The following is a 25,262-nucleotide window of genomic DNA, read 5'->3' on the forward strand; positions in this document are numbered from 1 at the left end:
ATGCAGCCCCAGCCCTCAGACATGTCTATATTCTCATTTGGCACATTTTTCTGCAATTGTTTACTTCAGAACTACGCTAATGTATTATTCAGATGGAATTGTTTTCAGTAGGATGAAATTATGATTTTAAATTTGTGTAGTACTTCAAGCCTTTAAAAGAACATACAAAGTGTGTTTATATTATCAAACAAATAGACTCAGGATGCTTTTCCTAACAGTTGTCCTGTGTACTAAATCAAGCATTAGAACCTCCACAGGCAGAAATCACTTCCTCCAGATGGTCCCTGTTTACATGTTGTCATTATAACCACGTTATAACCAGGAAAGCCACCAGTGTCAACCAGAGCTAAGCAAACGGGCAAGCAGCTTCTCAGATGGGAACTGCTTTCTCTGCCTCTCAGTAAGCAAAGTTCATGAAGCCTGGAAGTCCGAACATTTGGTTAATATTGGGTTTACTCTTATATAACTGTCCCATTTCTACAGCATAGAAAAAAATCTGATTCGCCAGTTTGCAAAAAGATGGGCCTATGGAGTGATGGGGAGGTTCTAGTCAGTGATACATTTAGAGATGTTAAAATATCTTGACTTCAGGTATTTACTCAAAGAGTTGCACTTATTTGAATATGATCTAAATACTGTTTACAGTATATCATTGTTAATTTGAATAGTTTATGAATACCATGATTGGAGCAAAATTTCGCATATTACAGTGATAATTATGTTTCTCTCGTTTTAGTTGTGTGCCTCATGGCTTATCATCTACTCTTTGCAATGTTTGTCTGGTCATACTGGAAGACCATTTTTACACTGCCCATGAATCCTTCAAAAGAAGTAAGTTAAAGCAATAGCAATCAGTAATGCTGACTTCTGAAAATGAATTGCCTTCTTTTCATCAGTCGTTACAAACTATTGAATATGGTGATATTTTTGGATTTTAAAAAATCTGTATACGCATAAATAAACACTTGGGATTTTCACTAAGTACTTACTTTTGCATATGGTACAGTTATTCAATCAAATCTTATATGCATTCTTTTCTACATTAGAGTTGTGTATCCAGATAGATCAATAAAAGATAGGTGAGATAGATAGATAGATAGATAGATAGATAGATAGATAGATAGATACATACATACATACATACATACATACATACATACATACATAGATGATAGACAATTTATTGTAATTCCATACTAATTATTATACTAAATACATATTAGTTGTCTGGCAATCACCAGGAATAGCAACAATCAATTGCTTAACTCATTTTCTCTGTATTCAAGAAATCTATAGCTAGTCCACAACTTTTACACACACAGACTCCTTCTTATTGTTCTGTTTTGATTCCATAGACCACTGCTTGGCTGAAGATGTAGCTCTAATTCCAGACGTTATAAATACATTATAGCCAGCAGGCCATAGACAGTAGGACAGAGGTGCCCTTTCCCTCAGTGACATTTTCTTCAAGTTATTGATTCCATTTCCACTTGCATTTAGATGACTTCATTATGGCACATCTCACATGGACGTCTAGGAATGTTATTCTCAGTGATCATGTCAGCCACTGAAGAGAGGAGTGGTTATTGGGAGAACACTAGCAATCTTTACTACAGAGGCTTTTAAGTAGTAGCATATGACTAAATTAAAACTGCATTTTTGAATATATCGTGCTGTTCATTTCTGGGTCTCTCGTTTGGGTAAGAGCAAGGGATGGTATCTTCCACACCCTTTGCTCTTGGCATTTGCTGTAGTATATGTTTGTTGAATTTAAATAAACATTGTTGTTCATCGCATATTTTTAGTAGGCCAAGCTATAAAGAAGCCACAGCACTGTAAATTGTTCCCTAAAGCAATCAGTTTGACTTGAACCTGTGAACATAGAAGCCAATGCTTTCAGCCTGGAAAATGTATTAAAACCAACCCACATGTTTGCACAGAAATAATGGTATGTGTAGACTATAGTGCTTCGTGGACCATCTTTTCTTTCTCTTTGTACTTCTTTCTCCTTTTCTATGTATTTTTCCTCCCTCATATAGTGTTCACTTCTTGCTCATAATCTCTCTATCACATGTCTTGGCTTTTGGGTAGGTCTGAAAAAAAAATGCTGACTTCTATCAATCGGGTGAGTGATGTCATCCACTCAGGTGGATACCAACCACCTCTCCGTTGATAACTCTCACATCTTTTCCCAGTTCTGATTTCTTCTGAGAGCTTGAATATATGTGTCGCTCTGTCAGACATTTCCTCTTTGGGCAGGCCAGTGACACTTCATATACAGAGAGCACTGCTTTGTCATTCCCTAAACCATAGCATGTCTGTTTCTTAAATGTAAGCCTCGTGGAGGCCTGGAGCCTGGGGTCTGTCTGTCTATGTCTCTATCTCTGTCTCTCACTCTGTCTATCTCTTCTTCACTCTTTCTGTCTCTGCATGTCTCTCTCTGTCTGTCTGTCTCTACCTCTGTGCATGTGTCTCTGTCCTTTGTCTCTCTGGTTCTGTCTGTGACTCTTTTTCTTGGTGTCTCCTCAATTCCTCCCTACCTCCTACTTCTCTTTCTTGATCCCTCCCTCTTACCATCTCAATCAGATCCATCATCAGGGATGCTATATATCTTCACCCCCTTCCCAGAACCCTGCAAAAATTTATCTTCCACCTTGAAGCCAGAGTGTTCCATCTAAAGAGAAATTTAACATTTTAATCCACTGCATGTGTCTGTTCTGTGACTGTATATACTCCCACATGGTAAAGTCTGATCTCCCTTGCCTGGCAACAATAATCCTTGTCTAGGTCTCTGACTCCCTGTGTTATGGTCCTGTAACTCTTCACTCATGCAGCTTCCTGAATGTGCCATTTCAGTATTTTTTTATAATATTATTTCCATTTTCTCATTAAAAAAATATTGTTTGTATTTGTACCAGACACAGTTATCTCTCTTGAAATTCTCAAGCATGGGATTATCCCAGAGTTCACTTTCTAGACCTCTTTTTCTATATATCTGCATTGGAGATCCGATTTAATTTTATAATTTCATATAGTCTGCCATTGGTAAAACTCTCATTAATACAGTAGCCCAGACCGTTCTCCAGAACTTCAGACACATCTAAAACTACCTCTCTGACATCTGACAAAAATTTCAAATTCAGCATATCTGAAAACATTTGGATCTCCTACTCACTTTCTAATCATATTTTTAGAGCGGTTCCATCTCACAAATGGCAGTTACATCTTCCATTCTTCAAACCAAAGCTTTAGAGTTATCCTTGACTCTTCTTCCTCCTCCATCCCAGATACAGTTAGTATCTTCAGGCTATAACTTTAGCAGATGCCTTCATTGTGAGCTCATGCCCCCTCCTGCTGCCACTCTGAGCCAAGAGGGTATAATCTCTCATTTACATATTTGCAGTATCACGTGGAGGGTTTCCCTACCTATACCATATAAAACAGCAACCCTCCTAGGACAAGTGTAGAAATGAATCACAATGAATTTAAAACTGGATGGGACTTTGCTGGATAATTGTTTACACAAAACCGTGTGAGTGTGTGTGTGTGTGTGTGTGTGTGTGTGTGTGTGTGTGTGTGTTCGTGTATGCAGTTACCCTCAGAGGCCAGAAGAGGGTGTCAGGAACTGGAGTTAGAGGTGCTTCTGAGCCAGTTGGCATGGATGCTAAGAACTGAACTTGGGTCCTCTACGAGAGCAGAAAAGTGCTCTTAACCACTGAACCATCCCTCCAGCCCATATTGCTAATTTTCACAGCAGCATAATATCCTCCTTGAACTATGTAATGGCTGATGTAAAGATACCCCAATTTTAAATTTAAATTCTATGGCTGAACCCAGTTGCATATTATATATAGTACAGATATTAGTGAGTATGTATGTAGAATTTTACCTATATTTTAAATTATTTTTAATAAAAAATTCTTGGATGTAGAATTACTAGATCAAAAAAATTTCAGTTGCTTATCAAATTGCTACCCAGAAGGGACTGAAATAATTTTCAATACTACCAATTATATCAGACTCTTGGCATTTTTATGAAAACTCTGTTAGCAACTTAGTGGACAAACGAATGTGTGTGTGTGTGTGTGTGTGTGTGTGTGTGTGTGTGTGTGTGTTACACAAACTCTAATTGGTATTAGTAATAAAAACCTAGAGTCAGATATAGAAGTTAATGCTGAAGATCAGAGAAGTAGAGCGACCAGTCACTAAAGAGACCTCTGACCTATACTGAATCTTCCTGCTGAAGGGGCAATCCTGTCTCTATGAATACTCAGACTGTGTCCTCAGACTGCCTCAGACTGCTGCCTCAGAATGCAAGGAGCTACGTCTCCTCCTGCTTTAGATTCCTTTTTCCATTCTGTCATAGCACTCCTGTCTGCACAGCTGTAGCATGAATTCTAGTTGCTCTCCAGAGATTAGGGGGTGAAAACTGAGAGGTCAGAGAAGCAGAGTGACCAGCCACTAGAGTTCTTACCTCTACCAATGCTCAGACCCAAGGGGGCAATCCAGCCTCAGACTGCCTCTTCAGACCGACTGTGTCAGACTGCACTGAGCCCCTGTCTCCTCCTGTCTTATATTCCTCTCTCTGCCCAGCTGTATCATGCCTGTCTCCACCTCCTTGGTGCTGGGATTAAAGGCATGTGATCCCAAGTGCTGGGAGTACCTTTGTGTGAGCTCTTTTTCTCTTTTAGACTGGCTCAATTTTGTGTAGCCCGGGATGGCTTTGAACTAACAAATATCCATCTGCCTCTATCTCCAGAGTCTTGGGAATAAAGTGGGTGCCACCACTGCCTGGCCTTCAGTGGCTTAGCTCTGCTCTCTGATCTTCAGGCAAGCTTTATTATTTAAAACACAAATAAAATATCACCACATGTGCATGTGTATCCCCTACATCAAACATAACCAACAGACAGGAAAATGTATTTATGTGAGTTTTTAAGATATAAATAATGATTTTTCTCTTTGTGTTTATGGTTAAAATTGAACCCAACTTTACCAAGGAACTGGACACTAGAAAGCCCTGATGAAAGCTCCCTCATGCTGGAGAGATGGTGTAATGGGGAGAAGCACTTGTTCTTCAAGAGGACCTGGGCTCAGTTTCCAGCACCATCTGGCAACTTGCAATCAACCATAACTCCAGTTCCAGGGGCTATGGTGCTATTCTCTAAGCTCTGAGAGCATCAGACAGACATTTGCTACATGTGCGTGCCTGCAGGGGAAACATCCATTTACACAAACTAAACCTTAAACAAACAAACACAAATTTATACCCTCCCTTAACTATGTGATTGAGGCCAGCTTGGTAGGTCCATCGATGCCAATATCAATTTTCCCCCTAACGATCCATAACCCTCAGTTTTATCAGGAGACGAATATCAGAAACGTTGTGATTAAATGGCCCTCTATTCAATACTAATACTACTCACAACTACATGGGGGTAAGAAGAAACAAGAAAAGGAAAATATGAACGACGAAGGAAAATCTGAGACACCCCCCCCCCAAGGCTAAAATGAAGCTGAGGGCATATGGCGATTGAAAATACTTTATTTCCATAATCCCATATTATGCAGATGTATGGAGTAGAAATACCAGAGTAGAAAAAGATATTCCAAAACAGAAAATCTGACTGTTTATGCTGAACTTTATGTTAGGCACTTTAGTCAATAGTGTATCAATATTATTTTTATTAAAGTGCTAAAAGTGCCATGCTACTGTAAGATAGTAATGTGAGAAACTTAGTGATGGGCTATATAGGAATGTTAGAAATTTTACAGTATTTTCTCAATTTGTTAAGTAAATCTACTGTATTCTTTAAAAACAAGATAAAATTAGTCTAACAGAAGCAAAACCAGGATTATGAAGAACTGTGACATCTGGAGGTTGGAGAATAGATCAGGAGTTAGCAGCTCTGCTTTCCAAGTTGCTCAGTACCTTCAGATATGTACAGATAGCATCTTCTAATCTGTGGACTGGCAGGGCTTTGCATACCATAATGTTCTGGAAGAGGAAGTGGTGGAAGGGAGAATCATGTAGCTCTACCCTATTCCAAGGTAGCAATCTATTTTTGACCTCTATATTATGTAAGTAAGATTATGCATTTGATTTCTTGGAGCTGGTCCAGGGTGTTCTGATTAATTTATTATTTTGAACATTAAACATGCTAGGGTCTTCCATGTCTAACACACCCTAGAAGTTACCCATGAGGCGAAAAAGACCCGGAAACTCGGTGAAAAGGCCTAAAATATTGATGATATCAATGTATATGACAGTTTTTAAAAGTCATTTAATAAGCCAATTCACCGGCAATTCACAGCACCTGGTTTTGTTTTTTTTTAATTTATTTATTTATTAAAGATTTCTGTCTCTTCCCCACCACCGCCTCCCATTTCCCTCCCTCTCCCCCAATTAAGTCCCCCCCCCAGCCCGAAAAGCAATCAGGGTTCCCTGACCTGTGGGAAGTCCAAGGAACCCCCACCTCCATCCAGGTCTAGTAAGTTGAGCATCCAAACTGGCTAGGCTCCCACAAAGCCAGTGCATGCAGTAGGATCAGAAACCCATTGCCATTGTTCTTGAGTTCTCGGTAGTCCTCATTGTCCGCTATGTTCAGAGAGTCCGGTTTTATCCCAGGCTTTTCCAGACCCAGGCCAGCTGGCCTTGGTGAGTTCCCAGTAGAACATCCCCATTGTCTCAGTGTGTGGGTGCACCCCTTGCGGTCCTGAGTTCCTTGCTCATGCTCTCTCTCCTTCTGCTCCTGATTTGGACCTTGAGATTTCAGTCCTGTGCTCCAATGTGGGTCTCTGTCTCTGTCTCCTTTCATCACCTGCTGAAGGTTAATATTCAGGAGGATGCCTATATGTTTTTCTTTGTGTTCTCCTTATTTAGCTTCTCTAGGATCACTAATTATAGGCTCAATGTCCTTTGTTTATGGCTAGAAACCAAATATGAGTGAGTACATCCCATGTTGCTCTTTTTGGGTCTGGCTTACCTCACTCAGGATAGTGTTTTCTATTTCCATCCATTTGCATGCAAAATTCAAGAAGTCCTTGTTTTTTATTGCTGAGTAGTACTCTAATATGTATATATTCCATACTTTCTTCATCCATTCTTCCATTGAAGGGCATCTAGGTTGTTTCCAGGTTCTGGCTATCACAAACAATGCTGCTATGAACATCGTAGAGCATATACTTTTGTTGTATGATAGGGCCTCTCTTGGGTATATTCCCAAGAGTGGTATTGCTGGATCCAGGGGTAGGTTGATCCCGAATTTCCTGAGAAACCGCCACACTGCTTTCCAAAGTGGTTGCACAAGTTTGCATTCCCACCAGCAATGGATGAGTATACCCCTTTCTCCACAACCTCTCCAGCAAAGGCTCTCATTGGTGTTTTTGATTTTAGCCATTCTGACAGGTGTAAGATGGTATCTTAAAGTTGTCTTGATTTGCATTTCCCTGATCGCTAAGGAAGTTGAGCATGACCTTAAGTGTCTTTTGGCCATTTGAAGTTCTTCTGTTGAGAATTCTCTGTACAGCTCAATGCCCCATTTTATAATTGGGTTGGTTAGCCTTTTGCGGTCTAGTTTCCTGAGATCTTTATATATTTTGGAGATCAGACCTTTGTCAGTTGCGGGGTTGGTGAAGATCTTCTCCCAGTTAGTGGGTTGCCTTTGTGTCTTAGCGACAGTGTCCTTTGCTTTACAGAAGCTTCTCAGTCTCAGGAGGTCCCATTTATTCAATGAGGTCCTTAATGTCTGTGCAGCTGGGGTTATACGTAAGAAGTGGTCTCCTGTGCCTATGTGTTGTAGAGTACTTCCCACTTTCTCTTCTATCAGGTTCAGTGGACAGCACCTGGTTTTAAATCAGTTTTAGGAATGGTAATAAGAAGAGCTAGGGAAATGGCTCAGATGAGGATGCTTGCTTGGGATGTAAGCATGAGGCCCTGAGTTCGAATATGAAGCATCTAAGTAGAAAGCCAGGCATGGTTTTTACGTTAATGGGCCTGCAAGGTAGGATTAAGTCTAGCAAAAGATCATGCGCACAAGAATATTATGCCAATGTAAAAGTTATCTACACTTGAAAGGTGAAGTTTGGTTTTGTTCTGTTTTTAGTTTATTTCTGGGAGGGCAAAGGTTTAGGGCCCAGTGTCATGATCAAATTTTTATTAAATAATCTGTCATGACATAAATGACATTTGTGTCATCTTAATTTCTTTTTTAGAGACAGTAACTCTCTCGGTAGCCAAGGCTGGTCTTGAACTCACAATCCTCCTGCCTCAGCCTCTTGAGTGTTAAGATTACAGGGATACAAAGCCATGCCCAACTCCGGGTCTATTCTGTGAGAGTTTCATTAGCAGCTCCTCCTGGAATATAGCTCAAAATTGTATCAAACTTCCCTTTCAGATATGTTGGCCTAGATTCAACCCCTGACCCTGGCAAATAAAGTATATATAATGTACAATTTAAAGAATAATCTAACGAAAATGCCCAAACATTCAGCCGATACATAGAATAGTCTTAAGTTTCCTATCTGCTATACACTTCACAGTTGCATGCCCCTGCACTCCCCAAGAAGAAACAACTGTTCTGTATTTTGTTTTAATTATTCCCTTCTTTAGAATTTTAACACATATGACTGCCCTTATTGGTAAGATAGAGGCTGCTTAGCTTCTTGATTGTGAAACTTTGTAGAGAATGTGTTCTCTAAGATAATCTGTGGTTGCTGTTTTCAGCAAGATACCAAGATAAGGTCCTTACTTGTTCAGTCATCGTAGTTCATGGTGAAGCACCAGGAGTGGGTTTAGATGTGTCTTGTCCTGATTCATTTACCCACTACCCTTTGATAGGTGTTGGATTGAGCACTGTGCCTGATCTGGCACACACCTTCTGGACCTATTTATAGGAATTCATACAGTACCAACTTTGGGACTTTTGTATGTATGTGTATCTCGTAGGAGCCAAAACAAATTTTTGTTTTTCTTAAGTAAGTATGGTCAATTGGTTGAGTCAAAATGTCAATATAAGCATCAAATGAATACTTAGATATTTGAGTGCCAAAAGGGATCCTGTTTGACAGTTACGCCTAAGTTCAAACATGAGAATGCATATCTAATTGTTTTTCTTCTACTTCTGTTCCTGATTGTATCCAAGTGAAAAATTCATCTGCTAAGACTTGCATTTTTACTGTGCCATCTTATATATTATATAACTAATATTTTGACAGAATTATTCATTTTATAAACTATTTCCTACATTCTGTTCCATTTAAGCTTGAAAAACATTCATGGAAATAGGTATAATTACTATTATTATCATCATATCCTTTTTCAATATTCATAAAGTAGTTATTTGAGAGGTTAAGAGACATGCCCAGATGGGGAACTCTATCAGCCTCTCTGAATATACTATATACCATTAATATTTGATAAGTACCTTTGAGTGTAATAGAGCAGACAAATGGGTTGTCATTCCTTTGGAAAATACTGATTAAAATTTAAATTTATTCCTCAGTTCCATCTCTCTTATGCAGAGAAAGAACTGCTGGAGAGAGAGCCAAGAGGAGAAGCCCATCAGGAAGTTCTGAGGCGAGCAGCCAAAGACCTTCCCATCTCTACCCGGACCATGTCCGGAGGTAAGCGCTGGTGATGAGGAACAGTCCGCAAAGGAGGAGTAATGGCCATTGGAAAGCATGCTCATATTCATCAGCTGTCAAGTGCTCATTGGAGAGTGCTGTGCTCTTTCTTGGGTTGCTATTAAGTCTTCCTATTCAGTTCCACACAACAGAACAGAAACATGAGTCACACGGTGGCAGCGAGAGCTCAGAACTGACTCTGATTCCGTCCCTCCTACTTTGTCGTGACTTGGTGATGATGTAAGGACCGCTGAAGTCTTTATCTGTAGTAGAAAAATTTTGCTTTTAAAGTTTTAATTATAAACCTTCCTGTTTGTATTTAAGGAAGCAGTGTCTTCAATGGATGTAAAGCTAATAATTTCACAAGTGTTTTTTTTTAAAAATAAGACTAAAGTAGTAATTGTGTGAACTATGTAAAAACATAATTAAGGTACTGCTACCTTTTTTATTTTAGGTTTTATTTACTCTTCTTTCATACAATATATCCTACCGTAGCTACCCCTCCCTCCCTCTTCCCAGTTCCCCACTCCCCTCTCCTCTAGATCAGCTCCTCCACCCGCCTCTTCCCCAGAAAAGAGCAGACCTCCCAGTGACATCAACAGAACACTGCACAACAAAATACAATAAGACCAGGCACACACCCTTATGTCAAGGGTGGGTAAGGCAGTCTGGTAGGAGGAAAATGCTCCCAAGAGCATACAAAAGACTCAAAGACACCCCCCCCACACACACACACACTGAGGACCTATCACAGACCCATGTATGCTCTGGATTGCTGCTCTGGTCTCTGTGAAGCCCCAGGAGCCTTGCTTAGTTGATTACCCAGCTGTGCTCACTCAAGCGTTCGCAGCCCCTCTGGCTTCCACAATTCATACTTCCCCTCTTCAAAGGGTTCCCCAAACTCTGAAGAGAGGGACTGATGTTGAGACTTCCAACCTGAGCTCTCTCTTCCCCTAAGGTTTGGCTGTGGATCTCTATCTGTCCCCATCAGTTGCTGGAGGAAACCTCTCTGATGATGACTGAACTAGGCACCAATTTGAGTATAGCAGAATAGCATTAGGAGTCAATTTCATTGACTTATTTTTTTCTTTGCCAGTCATGTTTGGTTCTATGGAAACTGTGGTATAAATAACTTAAATTAATAGCAAGCCTACTTCACTTACGTTTTAAAGTAATTTAACATCTAATTAAGTCACTGTCTTAAAACACCAACACACAGCTAGGATATGGTGACTCACGCCCTTAATTCCAGCTCTCTGGAGTCAGAGGCAGGCGGATCTTTGAGTTCAAAGCTAGCCTGGTCTACAAAGTGAGTTCTAGGACAGTCAGAGCTGTTACACAGAGAAATCCTATCTCAAAAAAAAATAAATAAATAAAACACCATCAACAACAACAACAAAAAATCCAAAACAACAACAAAAAACTACATCAACTACAGGTAATTACTGCCAAGATTTAACCCAGATACGTTTTGTGACTTTAAACTTCTGCTTACCATTATAGCCCATTAGCCCATTTGTCTGTCGAGTCCTTAAAATATGGCTAGACCAAGGTGAGAATTCTTAAATATAAGATACACAAATGCTTTCAAAGATTTAGCATGCAAGAAATATAAAACGCCTCATTAATATTCCTAGATAATTTTCATTTGCTTTGAGTTCACATTAGAATCGTATTGAATCTATGTCTAACACAGTTTTCACTGTTTCCTGCAATCTAGTGCATCCTGTGAGGTGTGTGTAGAGAAATAGCATCTCCAATTCAGCCATTCAGGTAGATTGTGCTCTCTGTACTATTGAAGAAAAGGTGCCATCGTTACATGCAAGAACCAAAATCCTGTATTTGAAATGCTTCTTACAGTACTTCCTTCTAACCTTGTATCAGAATCAGCAGAGATGTGAGACCTTTTCTAATTGATGGAACCTCTAGGGTGTGTTTGCACATTCTAGACTACATCTTTGTGCTGTGTTCCAACTCAGTTATGCACAGGAATACATTGATTTAGCTGAGGAAGACTTTCTGTTGACCAGTAGAAACGAACACACCTTTCCCCTTGAGAGCCATACCATAACTACTAATGACAGAGAACTAACTCCCAGACAGATTTTCCAAGAGGACTTTTGTTCTTGGACAGTCTCTCCAGGGAAGCCTGTCTCTAGGCAAGTGTTTTCATTCTCTGTCGTTAAACTGGGTTGAATATCATTTTTTAAGTCAAATTTAAATTCAGTATCCTTTTTAGAGTTTAAGTCCTGAGTGAAGATAAAAAAGTCATTTAGCTGTATTTTCAGTGACTTGTTAAGACTAAGACTAAGTGAACCTTTTGTTCCTAGCAATCCGGTATTGTGACAGATGCCAACTTATAAAACCTGACCGCTGCCATCACTGTTCCGTCTGTGATAAGTAAGGAAACCTTTGCTTCTCAAACGTCTACATGCTTGGGGTCGTGTTTTCAGTATTGCATTACTGCTTTCCTGATTATCACTACAGCCCATGGTCAAGCTGTTTCGGGCACTGTTTGGATGCATGAGTGGAGTTAGTCCTTGCATTAACTGCAGTGTAGCTTATGGCTGCAATTAATGCCGTTTCCCCCAGGCTCATGGTGACGTAACAGGCACATTTTTAGCAAGTCTTACGTGGCAAGCTCAACCTTAGCAAATGTTACTTCTGTGGGTGTTTTCCATTTTTAGAGAGACACGTTGATTGACTTCACAGGCTTAGATCTTGTTGTCTACTTAATATGTGACAGACACAGAAAGATGTGTCCTAAAGATTGATACTAAGGAGCAAATTTTATATAAAGTTTGTGTAAATCTATGCATATTTTCCACATTGTAATGCAAAGTAGTCTCGTACCAATAACAGTCTTTAAAAAGAAACTGTATCTTAAGGAATGTACATTTTGGTGTTTCATTATTCTGTTACAACTAGAATCAGCTATAGTATCTGTTTTAGATGAGAATGTCTGCTCTTACTGGTTTTTATTTTTAAATAAGTAACTGTGTAATATTTTACATGTCACACTGTTAGAAATGTTTTCGATTTTCTTTTTATAATGGACATCATAAGGTGTCGTGTTTTATTTTTTTGGATATTTTTAGATGTGTTTTGAAGATGGATCATCATTGCCCATGGTGAGTATGAACTTGAAACAAGTTTGAATCAATTATTATCTTTAACTTAGCACAAACTGAATCACTTTTTACAAACCTTTGCATTAATCAGTCACCTAGTCCTAGAGACACTTCCAGGTTTAGTTCTAGTATTTACTTAACTTCAGGGAGCCTTCATTTGGCAGCATTTCCATTAAGTAATTTTAAAATGAGTACATTAATAACCTGAAAGTTAATTTTACATGTTTTCCCTGTACAAAGAGTATTCTTTTCTGCACATATATAAACACAGATGCACTAAAATGCTTTCCAGAAATGTAAATATTTATACACTAATTATATGTATTACATTAATTAATAATTCCTCAATAGATGTTAAAATAACTTTTTTAAATTGATTTTTATTGAGTGATACATTTTTTCCCGCCTCTTCTTTCTCCTTCTACCCTCTTCCAAGGACCCTATGCTCCCAATTCACTCATGAGATCTTGTCTATTTCTACTTCCCATGTAGATTAGATCCATGTTTGTCTCTCTTAGTGTCCTCATTGTGGTCTAAGTTCTCTGGGATTGTGATTTGTAGGCTGATTTTCTTTGCTTTATGTTTTAAAACCACCTATGAGTGAGTACATGTGATAATTGTGTTTCTGGGTCTAGGTTACCTCACTCAAAATGATGTTTTCTAGCTTGTTTACTCACCCTGCCCAGGGTCTCCCAGCCTACCCACCCTGAGTTATCCACTCTGCCTCTTGAAAACAGCACAAGCAAGCAAAGGCAATATCCTGCATTCTTTGAAGAGAGATCACATTAGAGGAAACCCGTACAGACTGTTTCCAATATTCTTTCTCGCCATTATTCCATCCCGGTGCCATAAAAACAATCTCAGAGATCTGTTCGCATCCTCACAGGGCCCCCTGAAGCTGCAGACATAACTGTTAACAATATGCGATTTCACTTATTTACGAATTGCTTTTCATGAACAAGACCTTTAAGTTCAAAATTACTAAATCTGTTGTTTCCTTTACATTATGCTCTTTGAGGTACAGAATCATAGTTCATGACAGTATAGCTTTTTTTTAAAAAAGAAAGAAAAAATAGTAAAGAGTTCTGTTTCTTTACCAAGGTCAGTGGGGGAGGGGGTCAGGGAAGGAGACAAAGAAGGGCTCAAGGGGGACAAGAGCAAGACCAAGAGGAAGCAGTAGGCTTGCCGTCCCACCTAACTGCCGTTAACTCCAATACCTGCAGCTGCTGCTTTAGCCGCGGAGGATCACGGAGTCACGCCCTGTTTTATGGAAAACAGGAAAACTGAGAAAGTGACTACAAAATAATATGTACTCCATTTTGTGTCGTCTATATTGGTAGTTGTGAGTCCACTCTCCCCCCCCCCACCCATCCTATAATGATTTTAGAAAAGGAACTTAGGATTCATGAATTTCATATTTGGAATCGTAGAGTGTGGGGCTGGATTTTAGAAATTATTGAGCACGTATTTTCCAGTAAAGAAGATGAAATTCTAATAGGCTACTTCACACCCCCAGAATCATATAATTATATAATTATAATTATCAAGTGAGTGCTAAACTCTATCTAGCTCCCATTCCTTTTCTTAATTATTCCATTTAATATATTCTTTGATAATTTATTTGCCTCCATGATGGTATGCAGTGAGGAGGGTCAAAGGGACCTGATCCAATTTGGGAAAACCTAAAAGACTAACTTATTTAATTCCAGTTGGAAATGGAATCAAGAGATACCTTAGTGAGTTCTCCAAATTTCCTTGACTTTGTTGGGTCTGTCACATGGTCTCTCTCTTTAGGTGGGTGTTCTTTATGTAATTCATTGTATATGAGGCAGAGTGACATTAATTGTAATTTATTAAATCAGTATTAAATATCATATGTTGATTATTTAAGCACAAAAATTCCTTTTAAATGTATTAGGAAGTGTAAAGCTCCTTATATATCAAATGCTAATTAACTTTAATTGGACATAAACCAAAAACTATGCTATGCTTAAGTATATTTATCCCTAGACTGGATCTGTCACTCACTAGACTTTTGCTTTATTGGCAGGGTGAACAATTGCGTTGGATTTTCAAATTACAAATTCTTCCTCCTTTTCCTGGCGTATTCTCTGCTGTACTGCCTTTTCATTGCTGCTACAGATTTACAGTATTTTATCAGGTTTTGGACAGTAAGTCATGACTTTAGTGCCTTTTCTATACATAAATGTTCCACAGTGACTTATTTCAGACCCTGACTTCCTAGGGTTCGTCTGTGAACCGTCAGTCCTCGTGATTTGCTTTCTGTGTTTGTGCACCCATCAGCTTCCCAACCAATGTGCTCGGAGCTTTCTCAGTGGTCTCTAGACACATACAGATCTGCACAGTGCACTTGGATATTCCTATTATATAAACAAGGCAGTGCTATGCCCTTTCCATCTCACGGTCCGGTAAACAAGTTCTGGTCTCCCATGATCTGTTTGCCTCCGTGCTTTGTTGTCCATTTCTTCTTTGTTTGTTTTGTTTTGTTTTCCTTTTTGTTGATTTTGCAGTATAAAATGATCTTTAAACATGCTGATGAAACCTACTGTTTCTCAATGAGACTGGTGTGTCTTGTGGAAAAAATACATGCTTCATCCAGGCATTAATTATAGAACAAATAAGGAACATTCGGGCAAAACCCCATATCTAATAAGGTTGTGAATTGGTCAGTAGATGCCAAAGGCTTTATGAGAAGAGAAAACCAACCCCATACTTCCGCTAGATCCAGTTCTCATGGATCCATTGTTCAAGGCGATCTCGTGAACCATAACTACAGCGATAATGAGAACTGGCTACATAAGCAGATTTTTTTTCTCAGTATTTAAAAATTAAAGTGTTTCCTCCTTGGATGTTGAGTGTCTTTAAAACTGTTATGTGGGCAATGTTCTGTATTTTTATTGCGCATTCCATTAATAATCTTTAGGTAGTTCTTTATATATATACATTATGTTCTAAAGCAAGATAAAACAAAACTATGGCGTGTACACGCTATCCAGAAATATTCCTGGCAAACACGAAATAATAGTAAAAAAGGATTTTACTCCTTGCCAGGATTTCTTTCTCATAGAATTTTATTTGATTTTCATTAAATTATCTTTCATTATGGCAAGAATATCTGAATTGCTAGGTAATTTGTATGAGATTGAAACCAAATGTAATACTGAAGAGCTCCTGAATGCTCGCTGTGTGCCAGTCTCGTTGTTAAGAAGCAGAAAGACACGTGTGGGTTCGTCGCATTCAAAGATACCTCCATTTCCAGTTAACGACTGATCCCCACTGAATGTCTTCCAGACTGTAATCTCAATGCCCTCCATCCCCATGGGTGGTTATCATTCCAAACCTCAAATACATCTAAACAGGAAAGACCAGAGTTCCTGTTGTTCAGGCTTTTACTGTCAAAAGCTGCCAGTTAAGGTCTTGTCTCTTCCATCAAGGGCGAGTAGGCAGGGAAGTGAAACACTGTTCATGTCAGAATGGGAGCCCCTGGCATCTCCAGTGCCTCTCTGAATGCCAGGCTCCCAGGCCTTCACTCTCAACCGGCCCATCTCTCTTGGATGTGCAATCAGTGAGGGGCAAACAGGTTTTGCCCCTGCTGGCTGCTTTCAGCCGGTGATTGAAATCTTTGTTTCAGACAGGTGTTACAAATGTTATCATTTTTTTTTTTTTTGGTGTTTCGAGACAGGGTTTCTCTGTAGCTTTGGAGCCTGTCCCAAATGTTATCATTTCTATAATGCTATGAACAGAGCCTGAAGCATTATTTTCAGGCATTAGGTTGATGCTGCTGTTTATAGCAATCTAAAGTATCAAAGAAACTAGGAACTAAATGTGCCAACTAGCCCTCACTTTTCTGGCATTATAATAAAAATCATTTAAATGTTTGTAAATATGAGGTATGCTAATAACACGTTCAGGCAGTAAATTTAAAACTCCATTTTATAGTCTCTTTTTATCTTGTTTCCTACTGGTATAGTTTCTGCTGTCATGTTTGTTTGTTGTTTGTTTCTAGAATTTGATTTTGTTATGTGAGGCAAAACAAACATTCCAACTTTAACCTTTTCTAAATATATATTCATACTCTAGAAAGCATTTAATTTAATATGAATTGATATTTACTTTTGATATTTACATTTGAATATGATATTTACTTTTCTCCTTAAATTTTAGTATGAAACTATGTGTTGTCATTTTCTGTTTCTAAATTATTTAAAAAAACAACCATACTAACTGATTCATAAATGTAGAGGAATATTCATTCATTCCTTTGACAAACGTTTTGTTTTCTGCCTTTCCTTGTAGAATGGTCTGCCTGATACTCAAGCCAAGTTCCATATTATGTTTTTATTCTTTGCTGCAGCTATGTTTTCTGTCAGCTTGTCTTCTCTGTTTGGTTATCATTGTTGGCTAGTCAGCAAAAATAAATCTACGTTAGGTGAGTATCCGATCACTATAGCAAAGAGAACGTTAAATATACATGCCATCATTCACTAAAAGTTGTCATATGAATAAATGTCATCAATCTGTCTTGAAATAGGCAAATAAAATCTTTCTTATTTCCCACGTGTTTTGTAATGTCATATAGACACCAGTCCATTCTTTGCATGTATTAATTGACTATTATGCATGGTTTGAAAACATTATTTATACCAAGTGGAGAGCAAAGGAAAGCACAAAGGCAAAAATTAAACATAATAATAACTATAAAATCAGAAGGATTTTGAAGGATGCAAACAGGTCATGAAGTAATGGCTGGAGATGGTGGAAGGGAAGCCATTTTGAATGAGCTGTCAGAGACCGTCTCACCACACTAAGAAATACACAATCTGAAAAGTTAACCGTAGAAAGATCCAGAACATTGTAGACATGGAACGGAGTCTGTTCAAAAGCTCTACAGACAAGAAGTGATGAGTAGTGTTCATTGTTAAACAAGATCTAGAATCGCCAGGGAGATGGACCTCTGAACATGCCTATGGGGGTGGGGGAGATGATCTCGGTTACCTTCACTGAGGTGGGAAGAAGCACCTACTGTGGGTGACGGCATTCCCCGGCTGGGCTCCTGAACTGTATCAATGGAGAAAGGGACTGAGAAACAGCATGCATTCATTGTTCTCTCCTGCCAGTGCGACTTCCTGCCTTGAGGGTCAGTAGCCAGGGGCTGTGAGCCAAACAAGCTCTTTTTCCCTTAAGTTGCTTTCATCAAAATATTTATCACAGCGCCAGGAAGAGAAGCTAAGACCCAAGGGACACAGCTGCGCTCAGAGGGAAAGATGCAACTGTAGATGTTCATATTAAAAATGAATAAGGGTTTTAGCCAATAACTGTGCGGTGTGATGAGCCAGAGAGAGCCCAAAGCAAGCAGAAGGAAGGATCTAATGAGTGTGGGAGCTCACAGAAAGGAAGTTAAAGGAGAATAAATAAAACAGATAACTTATTTTTAATATAACAAATTTAATGAGGCTTATATGAGAAGAAATAGTAAAAGAGTTATTACCAAAATTAGAGGTGACAGTAGCATTGTGACTGACTTCCCAGAAGTGAAGGGTTTTGAGAGGACTGTGAAATGCTGCCCGTTGGCACAATGGGTGACCTAGGTATGATGGGAAATGACCAGAAACGAAGCACCAACCCAACTGAGAAATAGCAAGGCTACGTAGGGAAGCCCTTGTCTAATAAAGAAAGGTTTATGTTTGTTGTTGTTTCCCTTAGTATCTGACCCTGCCAGTTAGATTTTTGTCTCCAAAATGATGGACAGAATCTTTATGCTTCTAAAAAATGTGTTTCTATCCTGAAATGGAGATTTTAGAATTTGCTTTGCAGAGTTCCCTTAGAGGAAACTGTGGTGTCGTAAAGAGAATACTGATGACCTCACTACCTCTATATTCCCTTGCTGTGTGACTGTGGGCAACTCTAATGTCTTTTTGGACCACAGCTTTGATACACAAAAGGGGCATAACTGGATATGACTGTTTGGGGATTAGAGTTGTGTTTGGACAAGCTGGCTACAAAGTACATTTTTGGGTCAACTGGAAAAATTATGATGAGTTTTTGTTTTGTTTTGTTTTTTGTTTTTTCGAGACAAGGTTTCTCTGTAGCTTTGGAGCCTGTCCTGGAACTAGCTCTTATAGACCAGGCTGGTCTTGAACTCACAAAGATCCACCTGCCTCTGCCTCCCGAGTGCTGGGATTAAAGGCCTGTGCCACTACTGTCTGGCTGAGATAAAAATTTTAATGATGTCTTTTTTTTTTGGCCAGAAGATCTAGAAGGTGGGCTGGTGGTGCGGTATGTCAGTGGGGGGGGGGGGACCACCCTCTCTATAAAGTTGTCCTCTGATCACCGCATGCACACCATGGCTCATGTGTTCCCACCATGCCCACCTATACACACACTAATGATAGGTAAAGCAAAGATTTGGGAGGTGTCGATTTTAATTTCTTGGCTCATTTGAATTTTCTAATTTTCTCTAGTTCACAAGTGTTCTTATAATCGTGAAAAATTAAAATAGACCTTCTCATTTCTTAATATTTTAAAACCAAATAGACAACCTGGTTGAGCTATGTCTAGGTCCATGAGGACTCTCGGGAGGCCACCGTCACTTCACCCGTTCCAGGGTTAGGGCTCACTAGTATATACATTTTGTTCTCATGGCACTGCTTCTCTGTTTCTTTTAGAGGCATTCAGAAATCCAGTATTTAGACATGGAACAGATAAGAATGGATTCAGTTTGGGTTTCAGTAAAAACATGCGGCAAGTCTTTGGCGATGAGAAGAAGTACTGGCTGCTACCGATATTTTCAAGGTACTTTTTCTGAAAGCTTTCTAGGTGAACTAATGAAAGTTAGCAAACAATGATGACCTTGAGTTAAACCTGTTGCTTTTCTGCACAGGGCTTTCTAGAGTACCAATCAGCAATTCATAGTTGCGAGTGGAAAGCCTAAATTAGCTCACTGACCCACGTCTTCTTACTGTCTTCTCACTGTTTTTTAATTACAGTCAAGGTGATGGCTGTTCTTTTCCAACTTGCCTTGTTAACCAGGATCCCGAACAACCGTCCACTCCCGCAGGACTGAATTCGACAGCGAAAAAGTAATGCTACATTTTTTTTTCTGTTTCATTTGCAAATGATGTTTTCTGTTGTATTTTTTGGTTATGAGTTCCTTGGAGGAGAAGATGTCAGAGACAATGGCCTCCACCTGCTGGGATGGAGGGAGACAGTGGCAAAGTAGAGAGGATACATAGTTTCAATTGCATTCATACAATTCTGTTTATAAGGGCTGGAGTAAGGAATCAGGGGGGCTAGAGAGAGAGCTCGGCAATTAAGAGCACTGACTGCTGTTCTAGAGGTCCTGTCAATTCCCAGCACCCACATAAAGACTCATGTCATCTATAACTGTCATCCCATGGGATCCATGTCATCTATAACTGTCATTAATGGGATCCAATGCCCTCTATTTGTGTGCAGATATACACGCAGACATAATACCCATGTACATAAAATACAAAATAAATAAGGCTCTTTTAAAATGAAAGCAAGTATTAATTCACTAGTTGAATGAAATATATTACCATTTTTGCCTGTGAGCATAGCGTTTAATGGCTGAGCTATCTCGCCAACCCAAAACATATTATGATTTTTGAAAGGTAGGATTTAAAAAATACTGTAAGTCAAAAATAGTTCCCCATCTGCTCCAGCTAGATGTCAAGGTAGGATTTTTTGTATCCAACCTTGATATCTCTCCTCCACTGTAATGTTTATAAAGGTTAAAGAAAATTCCTTCAATTGGGCCTTTGGAGATCAAAAGGACCTCCGGGCATTCATTTGATACAGGAAGGATACAACTGTGTACATTGTGTATCCTTCTGGCTCTGAAAGGTCTCGAAGTCTTGCCCCAGTCAGTGTGCCTGTGCAAGGGGTTTGAAAATTCACTGTATGTAGACCTTTGCTGCAGCTTTAAATTCGTTTGAATTCTAGTCTTTCGAAGATCTGAGGATTGGAACATTAAGACAGAAGTTTAATTCTGGCTTTCTACTAACTGGATAAAGGGAAAAATACAAAACCATTAAAGTTGCTATATGAGAATTTTCTTATTTTTTTAAGAAACAAGGCTATGTCCTCTTTTTTTGGGGGGGGGGAGAAGGATGCATATGCCTTACTGTGAAAATTTTAAGAGAATTATTTCTCTCATTTGTGTGCATGGTGTTCTGTCAGCATGTGTGTGTGTGCACCACATGCTGCCTGGTACCTCCAAGTCCCAAAAGGAAGTCAGATCCCCTGGAATTAGAGTCACAGACAGTTATGAGCCACCTTGTGCATGCTGGGAACTGAACTCAGGTCCACTGCAAAAACAGAAAGTGTTTTTGAGTTCTGAGCCATCTCTCCAACTCCCTATATACATTTCCCAGATGAAGAATTACTTTTTATATATTTATTTGAGTAGCAACATGCTCTAATTTTAGATGAAAGTTGGTAACAAAAGTATGAGCATGATATTATTTAAAAAATTTTAGAGGTTTTTTCCATTGCTATAACTTCAGATGCAAATGGCCACTTAATCTGTAAATATTTATTGATTACGGTGCTTTTTTTCTATGAATTCTGGAGTGTTCCCAGAAGTATTTTCAAGGCTGTAACCCTGGCAAACATTCCAAAACCACATTAAGTTTTTAAGACGCACTTGTCTCTCCGTCTTTGGTGTGAGCTGTGTGCAGCCAAACTTTACCCACTAGGGAGAAGGTTGCTCTGCTACTTCTCAGTGAGACAGCAGTCATTTCCTGGGTCAAATTTTAAGCGGTTTTGGCTTGAAAATTATATAGGGTTAAACGTTAATAGATTTTCCTATACGTCAATGTAAAATAACTGAGTTCTAATAAATTATTGAGAATATGTTTTTAAAGTTTTGCAAAATTTAATAGTAGTTTACTTTGATATTATTGACCCCTGTTAAGTGGTTTTTGTACTTTAAGAATCAGGAGGTTTTAGAAGCAACATTTTTCTCTATCTTCTAGCTACTCTAAGGTTGGGAGGGGAAATCTCACTTTTGACATATTTACTTAGCTAAGTGAACTTGAAGTTATGTGTCCTCAACATCCATTTCTTATCTTTCATTTAAATGTTGAGGTTCAATTTGAGCAACTAAGGGGGAATCTTGAGTTTAAGATCAGCTTGGGCTATAAAGAAAGTTCAGGACTAGACTGACCCCAAAATCAAAGAGGCTGCTTCAAAATCAAGGGCCAGAGATATAGTTCAGTGGTAGCACTTAGGTCTATTGTGTATGTACAAGGTCCTAGGTTTGATTCTTTCCACTGCAGAAATAATATATATTTAAAATTTTCCTATGTATTTCCATAAGGCTTTCTTACCACTTGCAGTTACATGCACTCGCGCGCACACACACACACATACACACACACACACATACACACACACACACACACACACACACACATCCTTGCTTACCACCTTCATGGCTGTTTCCTAAGCTAGCACACTATTGATTGGCCCATAAATGATTTCAACAGCTTTCTATCTGGTCTTCCCAGGCTGCCTTTCTCTCTCTGGATTGTGTCTTGCTGTATGTAGTTCTCCAGTGCTTGCCTGGCCTACTAGACTGCCCTTGAAACCTCTTTGATGTCATTCCTCCTTACTTTCTCATCATTACCAATCCCCAGACACACTGTAGCTTTTTCTCTTTCGACACTCTACCAGGCACACGTTGTATTTAGTGCTTTGGGGCCTGCCAACTCCCCTCTGCTCAAGAGCTACTGTCTTGAGAACCACTGCCTGGGGGTGTGGTAAGGGCCTCAGTTAGGGTATTATGTTACTATATAACTGATGATGACCTTAAACTCCTGATCCTCTTGGGTTCATTTCTTCATTGCTAGGATTACAGGTGTCTGTTACCTATCACTGTACATGAGAGGCCATGTTTAGTAACATTTGGACAACACAATTTCATTGCAAAGGGAAGCACAGAAAGTCACTGAGTTTATTATCGCCTGATTATGTGTATATTATTCTTCCATATTTAATGATAAAGTTTCCATGAGTATGAAGTCTTCATTCTTTGATATAAGAGATGGATAATTATCTTAGTTATGGTTTTCTGTTACTGCGAGGTAACACCATGACCAAAGAGCAAGTTGGGGGAGGAAAGTGTTTATTTTGTTTAAACTTCCATATTTCCACTAATTACTGGAAAAAAAAATCAGGACAGGAACTTAAACAGGGCAGGATCCTGGAGGCAAGAGCTAATGCAGAGGCCTTGAAGGAGCTGTTCACTGGCTTGTTTTCCCTAGCTTCACCCCACCTTCTTATAGAACCCAGGACCAGCAGCCTAGGGATGGCGCCACCTAATGGGCTGGGCCCTCTCCCATTGATTACTAAATGAAAAAATGACTTACAGCTGGATCTCTAGGAGGTATTTCCTCAACTGAGGTTCCTTTCTCTTGATGACTCTAACTTGTGCTAAGTTGACGGACAAAACCAGCCAGTACAATAAGACATCGCATACTAATTTCATTACTGCTAATATGATTATAACAAATGACAAAGATCTACTCTTGTAACAATATTTATTATGGTTATAATAATATATAAGGCATATTACCTGCTATATATACTGTATACATTATATATACTGTGTATATAATGTAAGCCATATATATGGGTGTGTATATATTGTTTTTTATATATAACTGTATATGTTTTATATATATAGTTATGTATGTGATATATATTTGTTATATTATTATATAACCTGAATGGCCATGCTTTGTTAAAAATTTGCTTCTTTTTAATAAATTTAAATTATTAATTTATTTGTGTTAAAGCCACAAGAAGGGAATTAAAATACTCAGGAATTTTAGTTGTGAGGCAGTTATCATGTTGCAAAAGTTTATTCTTGTAGCCTTAAAATAGAATTGTTATAACTGGCTGAAATGTGGGAAATTGTTCTTGGAAAGATTTTAAGAGGTTCTTTTGAGAAACAATGTTACAATTATTTGGGGGAGTCTCTGTGCTAACACACGTCCCCAAGTTAAGTAGTAGTTTATGCGCCATCAGATATGTTAGTCTGTAGCAGGTCTAACTAATTTTTAAACCAAGTGCTTCTTTCAAGCTTCTTTTACTTCCCAAATTGTATACCAGGTTTCCGAGACCCGATAATATCAGATGTTTGAAAAGTTCCTGCAAGATATGACTCAGTTTCGCTTATCGGACAAAAGGACAGTAGTTCCTTGTTCAAGCCGACTTAAGTCACTTGCCAAACCCAAAGCCAATTTTTTTCTTTGACTTTGCTTCTTACCGTGTTCTTTATATTTCCTACACACACACACACACACACACACACACACACACACACACACGCACATCACTTAATAAAGTCAATACATATTTCCTTAACTTGATACTTAGTGTTATGTGTAGGTCTGTGTAGTGGCCTTGCATATGTATATTGCATGCCCACCTGTATGTGGATACACATATGTGTGTGTGTATATTCATGGGTATGTATGCAGGAGTATGTGCACAAGCGTGTGGAGGCTTTAGTGACATCTGGAGTCTTCCTTGATCCCTTGCCATCTTATTCATCAGTACAAGGATCTCAGTTGATTCCACAGCTCACCATTTTGACTAGCCTAGCTAGCTTGTTTGCTTTAAGGAACCCCTTCCTCAGCTGCCACATTCCCCCAGCATTTACATGGGTCTGTAAATCTGAACTCTGGTCCTCATGTTTGAAAGGCAAGTGCTATACCCACTAAGTCATATCCATGGCCTTCAATCTTACTTTACAAGCAAATTTCAGCCGGGACACACACCTTTAATCCCAGCACTCGGGAGTCAGAGAAAGATGGATCTGTGAGTTCGAGGCCACCCTGGTCTTGACATGGCAGCCAGAGCTACACAGAGAAACCCTTTCTTGAAAAACCAAAGAAATTGTTTGTCATAAATGAGAAACTGGTATTACTTGGCATAAATAAAACAATAAATGGTCACCCAATAACTGCTATTACATACTAACAAAATTCTTTTACATGCTAAAGTTTGACTCTGAGAACATTTTCTGTATTCAAAGTGGAAATTTCCCAGAGTTGGGGACTGCATAATCAGGGATGCAAGAAGGCTAAAAAGAATGATTCTCTCACAGAGAACCAGATTTACTCAGTCTGTCTCGCATCCCTCCTGCAAACAGCCTGCATTGCAAGAGGCCTGCATTTCATTTTGGGAACTATGCAACAATGTTGTTAAGAGTTAATTTGTGATTGTGATTACTTCTTGTCAGTCCTGAAAACCATCAGTTTCCTGCAAAGCCATTGAGAGAGTCCCAGAGCCACCTCCTGACGGAGTCTCAGACCTGGACAGAGAGCGGCTCGAACCCTGGAAAAGGCAAAGCCGGTGAGGATGCATTTGCTTTGGTTTTGATAGCCTCTGTTCTCAAGAGGTAGAAGAGGAGAGAAAGTCCATTGCACGGAGATTTATATTTTATTTTTGAGT

At 39.1% G+C, this 25,262-nt stretch overlaps 1 protein-coding gene across 2 annotated transcripts in view; it reads left to right on the forward strand.

Moving 5' to 3' along the window:
* The window catches only part of Zdhhc2 (zDHHC palmitoyltransferase 2), a 53,699-nt gene that overhangs the window by 20,928 nt on the left and 7,509 nt on the right, over positions 1–25,262 (forward strand). Inside the window, exons 3-11 of one of the 2 annotated variants that reach the window (XM_075986557.1) lie at positions 737–831; positions 9,504–9,624; positions 11,955–12,024; positions 12,723–12,755; positions 14,806–14,926; positions 17,073–17,205; positions 19,442–19,568; positions 19,763–19,855; positions 25,051–25,163. In XM_075986557.1, the coding sequence (XP_075842672.1) occupies positions 737–831; positions 9,504–9,624; positions 11,955–12,024; positions 12,723–12,755; positions 14,806–14,926; positions 17,073–17,205; positions 19,442–19,568; positions 19,763–19,855; positions 25,051–25,163 (906 nt within the window). The remainder of the gene's footprint in view (positions 1–736; positions 832–9,503; positions 9,625–11,954; positions 12,025–12,722; positions 12,756–14,805; positions 14,927–17,072; positions 17,206–19,441; positions 19,569–19,762; positions 19,856–25,050; positions 25,164–25,262) is intronic. The other variant, XM_075986558.1, reaches the window with a different exon arrangement.

Source organism: Microtus pennsylvanicus, chromosome 9 (genome assembly GCF_037038515.1).
Source record: "Microtus pennsylvanicus isolate mMicPen1 chromosome 9, mMicPen1.hap1, whole genome shotgun sequence".
NCBI lineage: Eukaryota > Metazoa > Chordata > Mammalia > Rodentia > Cricetidae > Microtus > Microtus pennsylvanicus.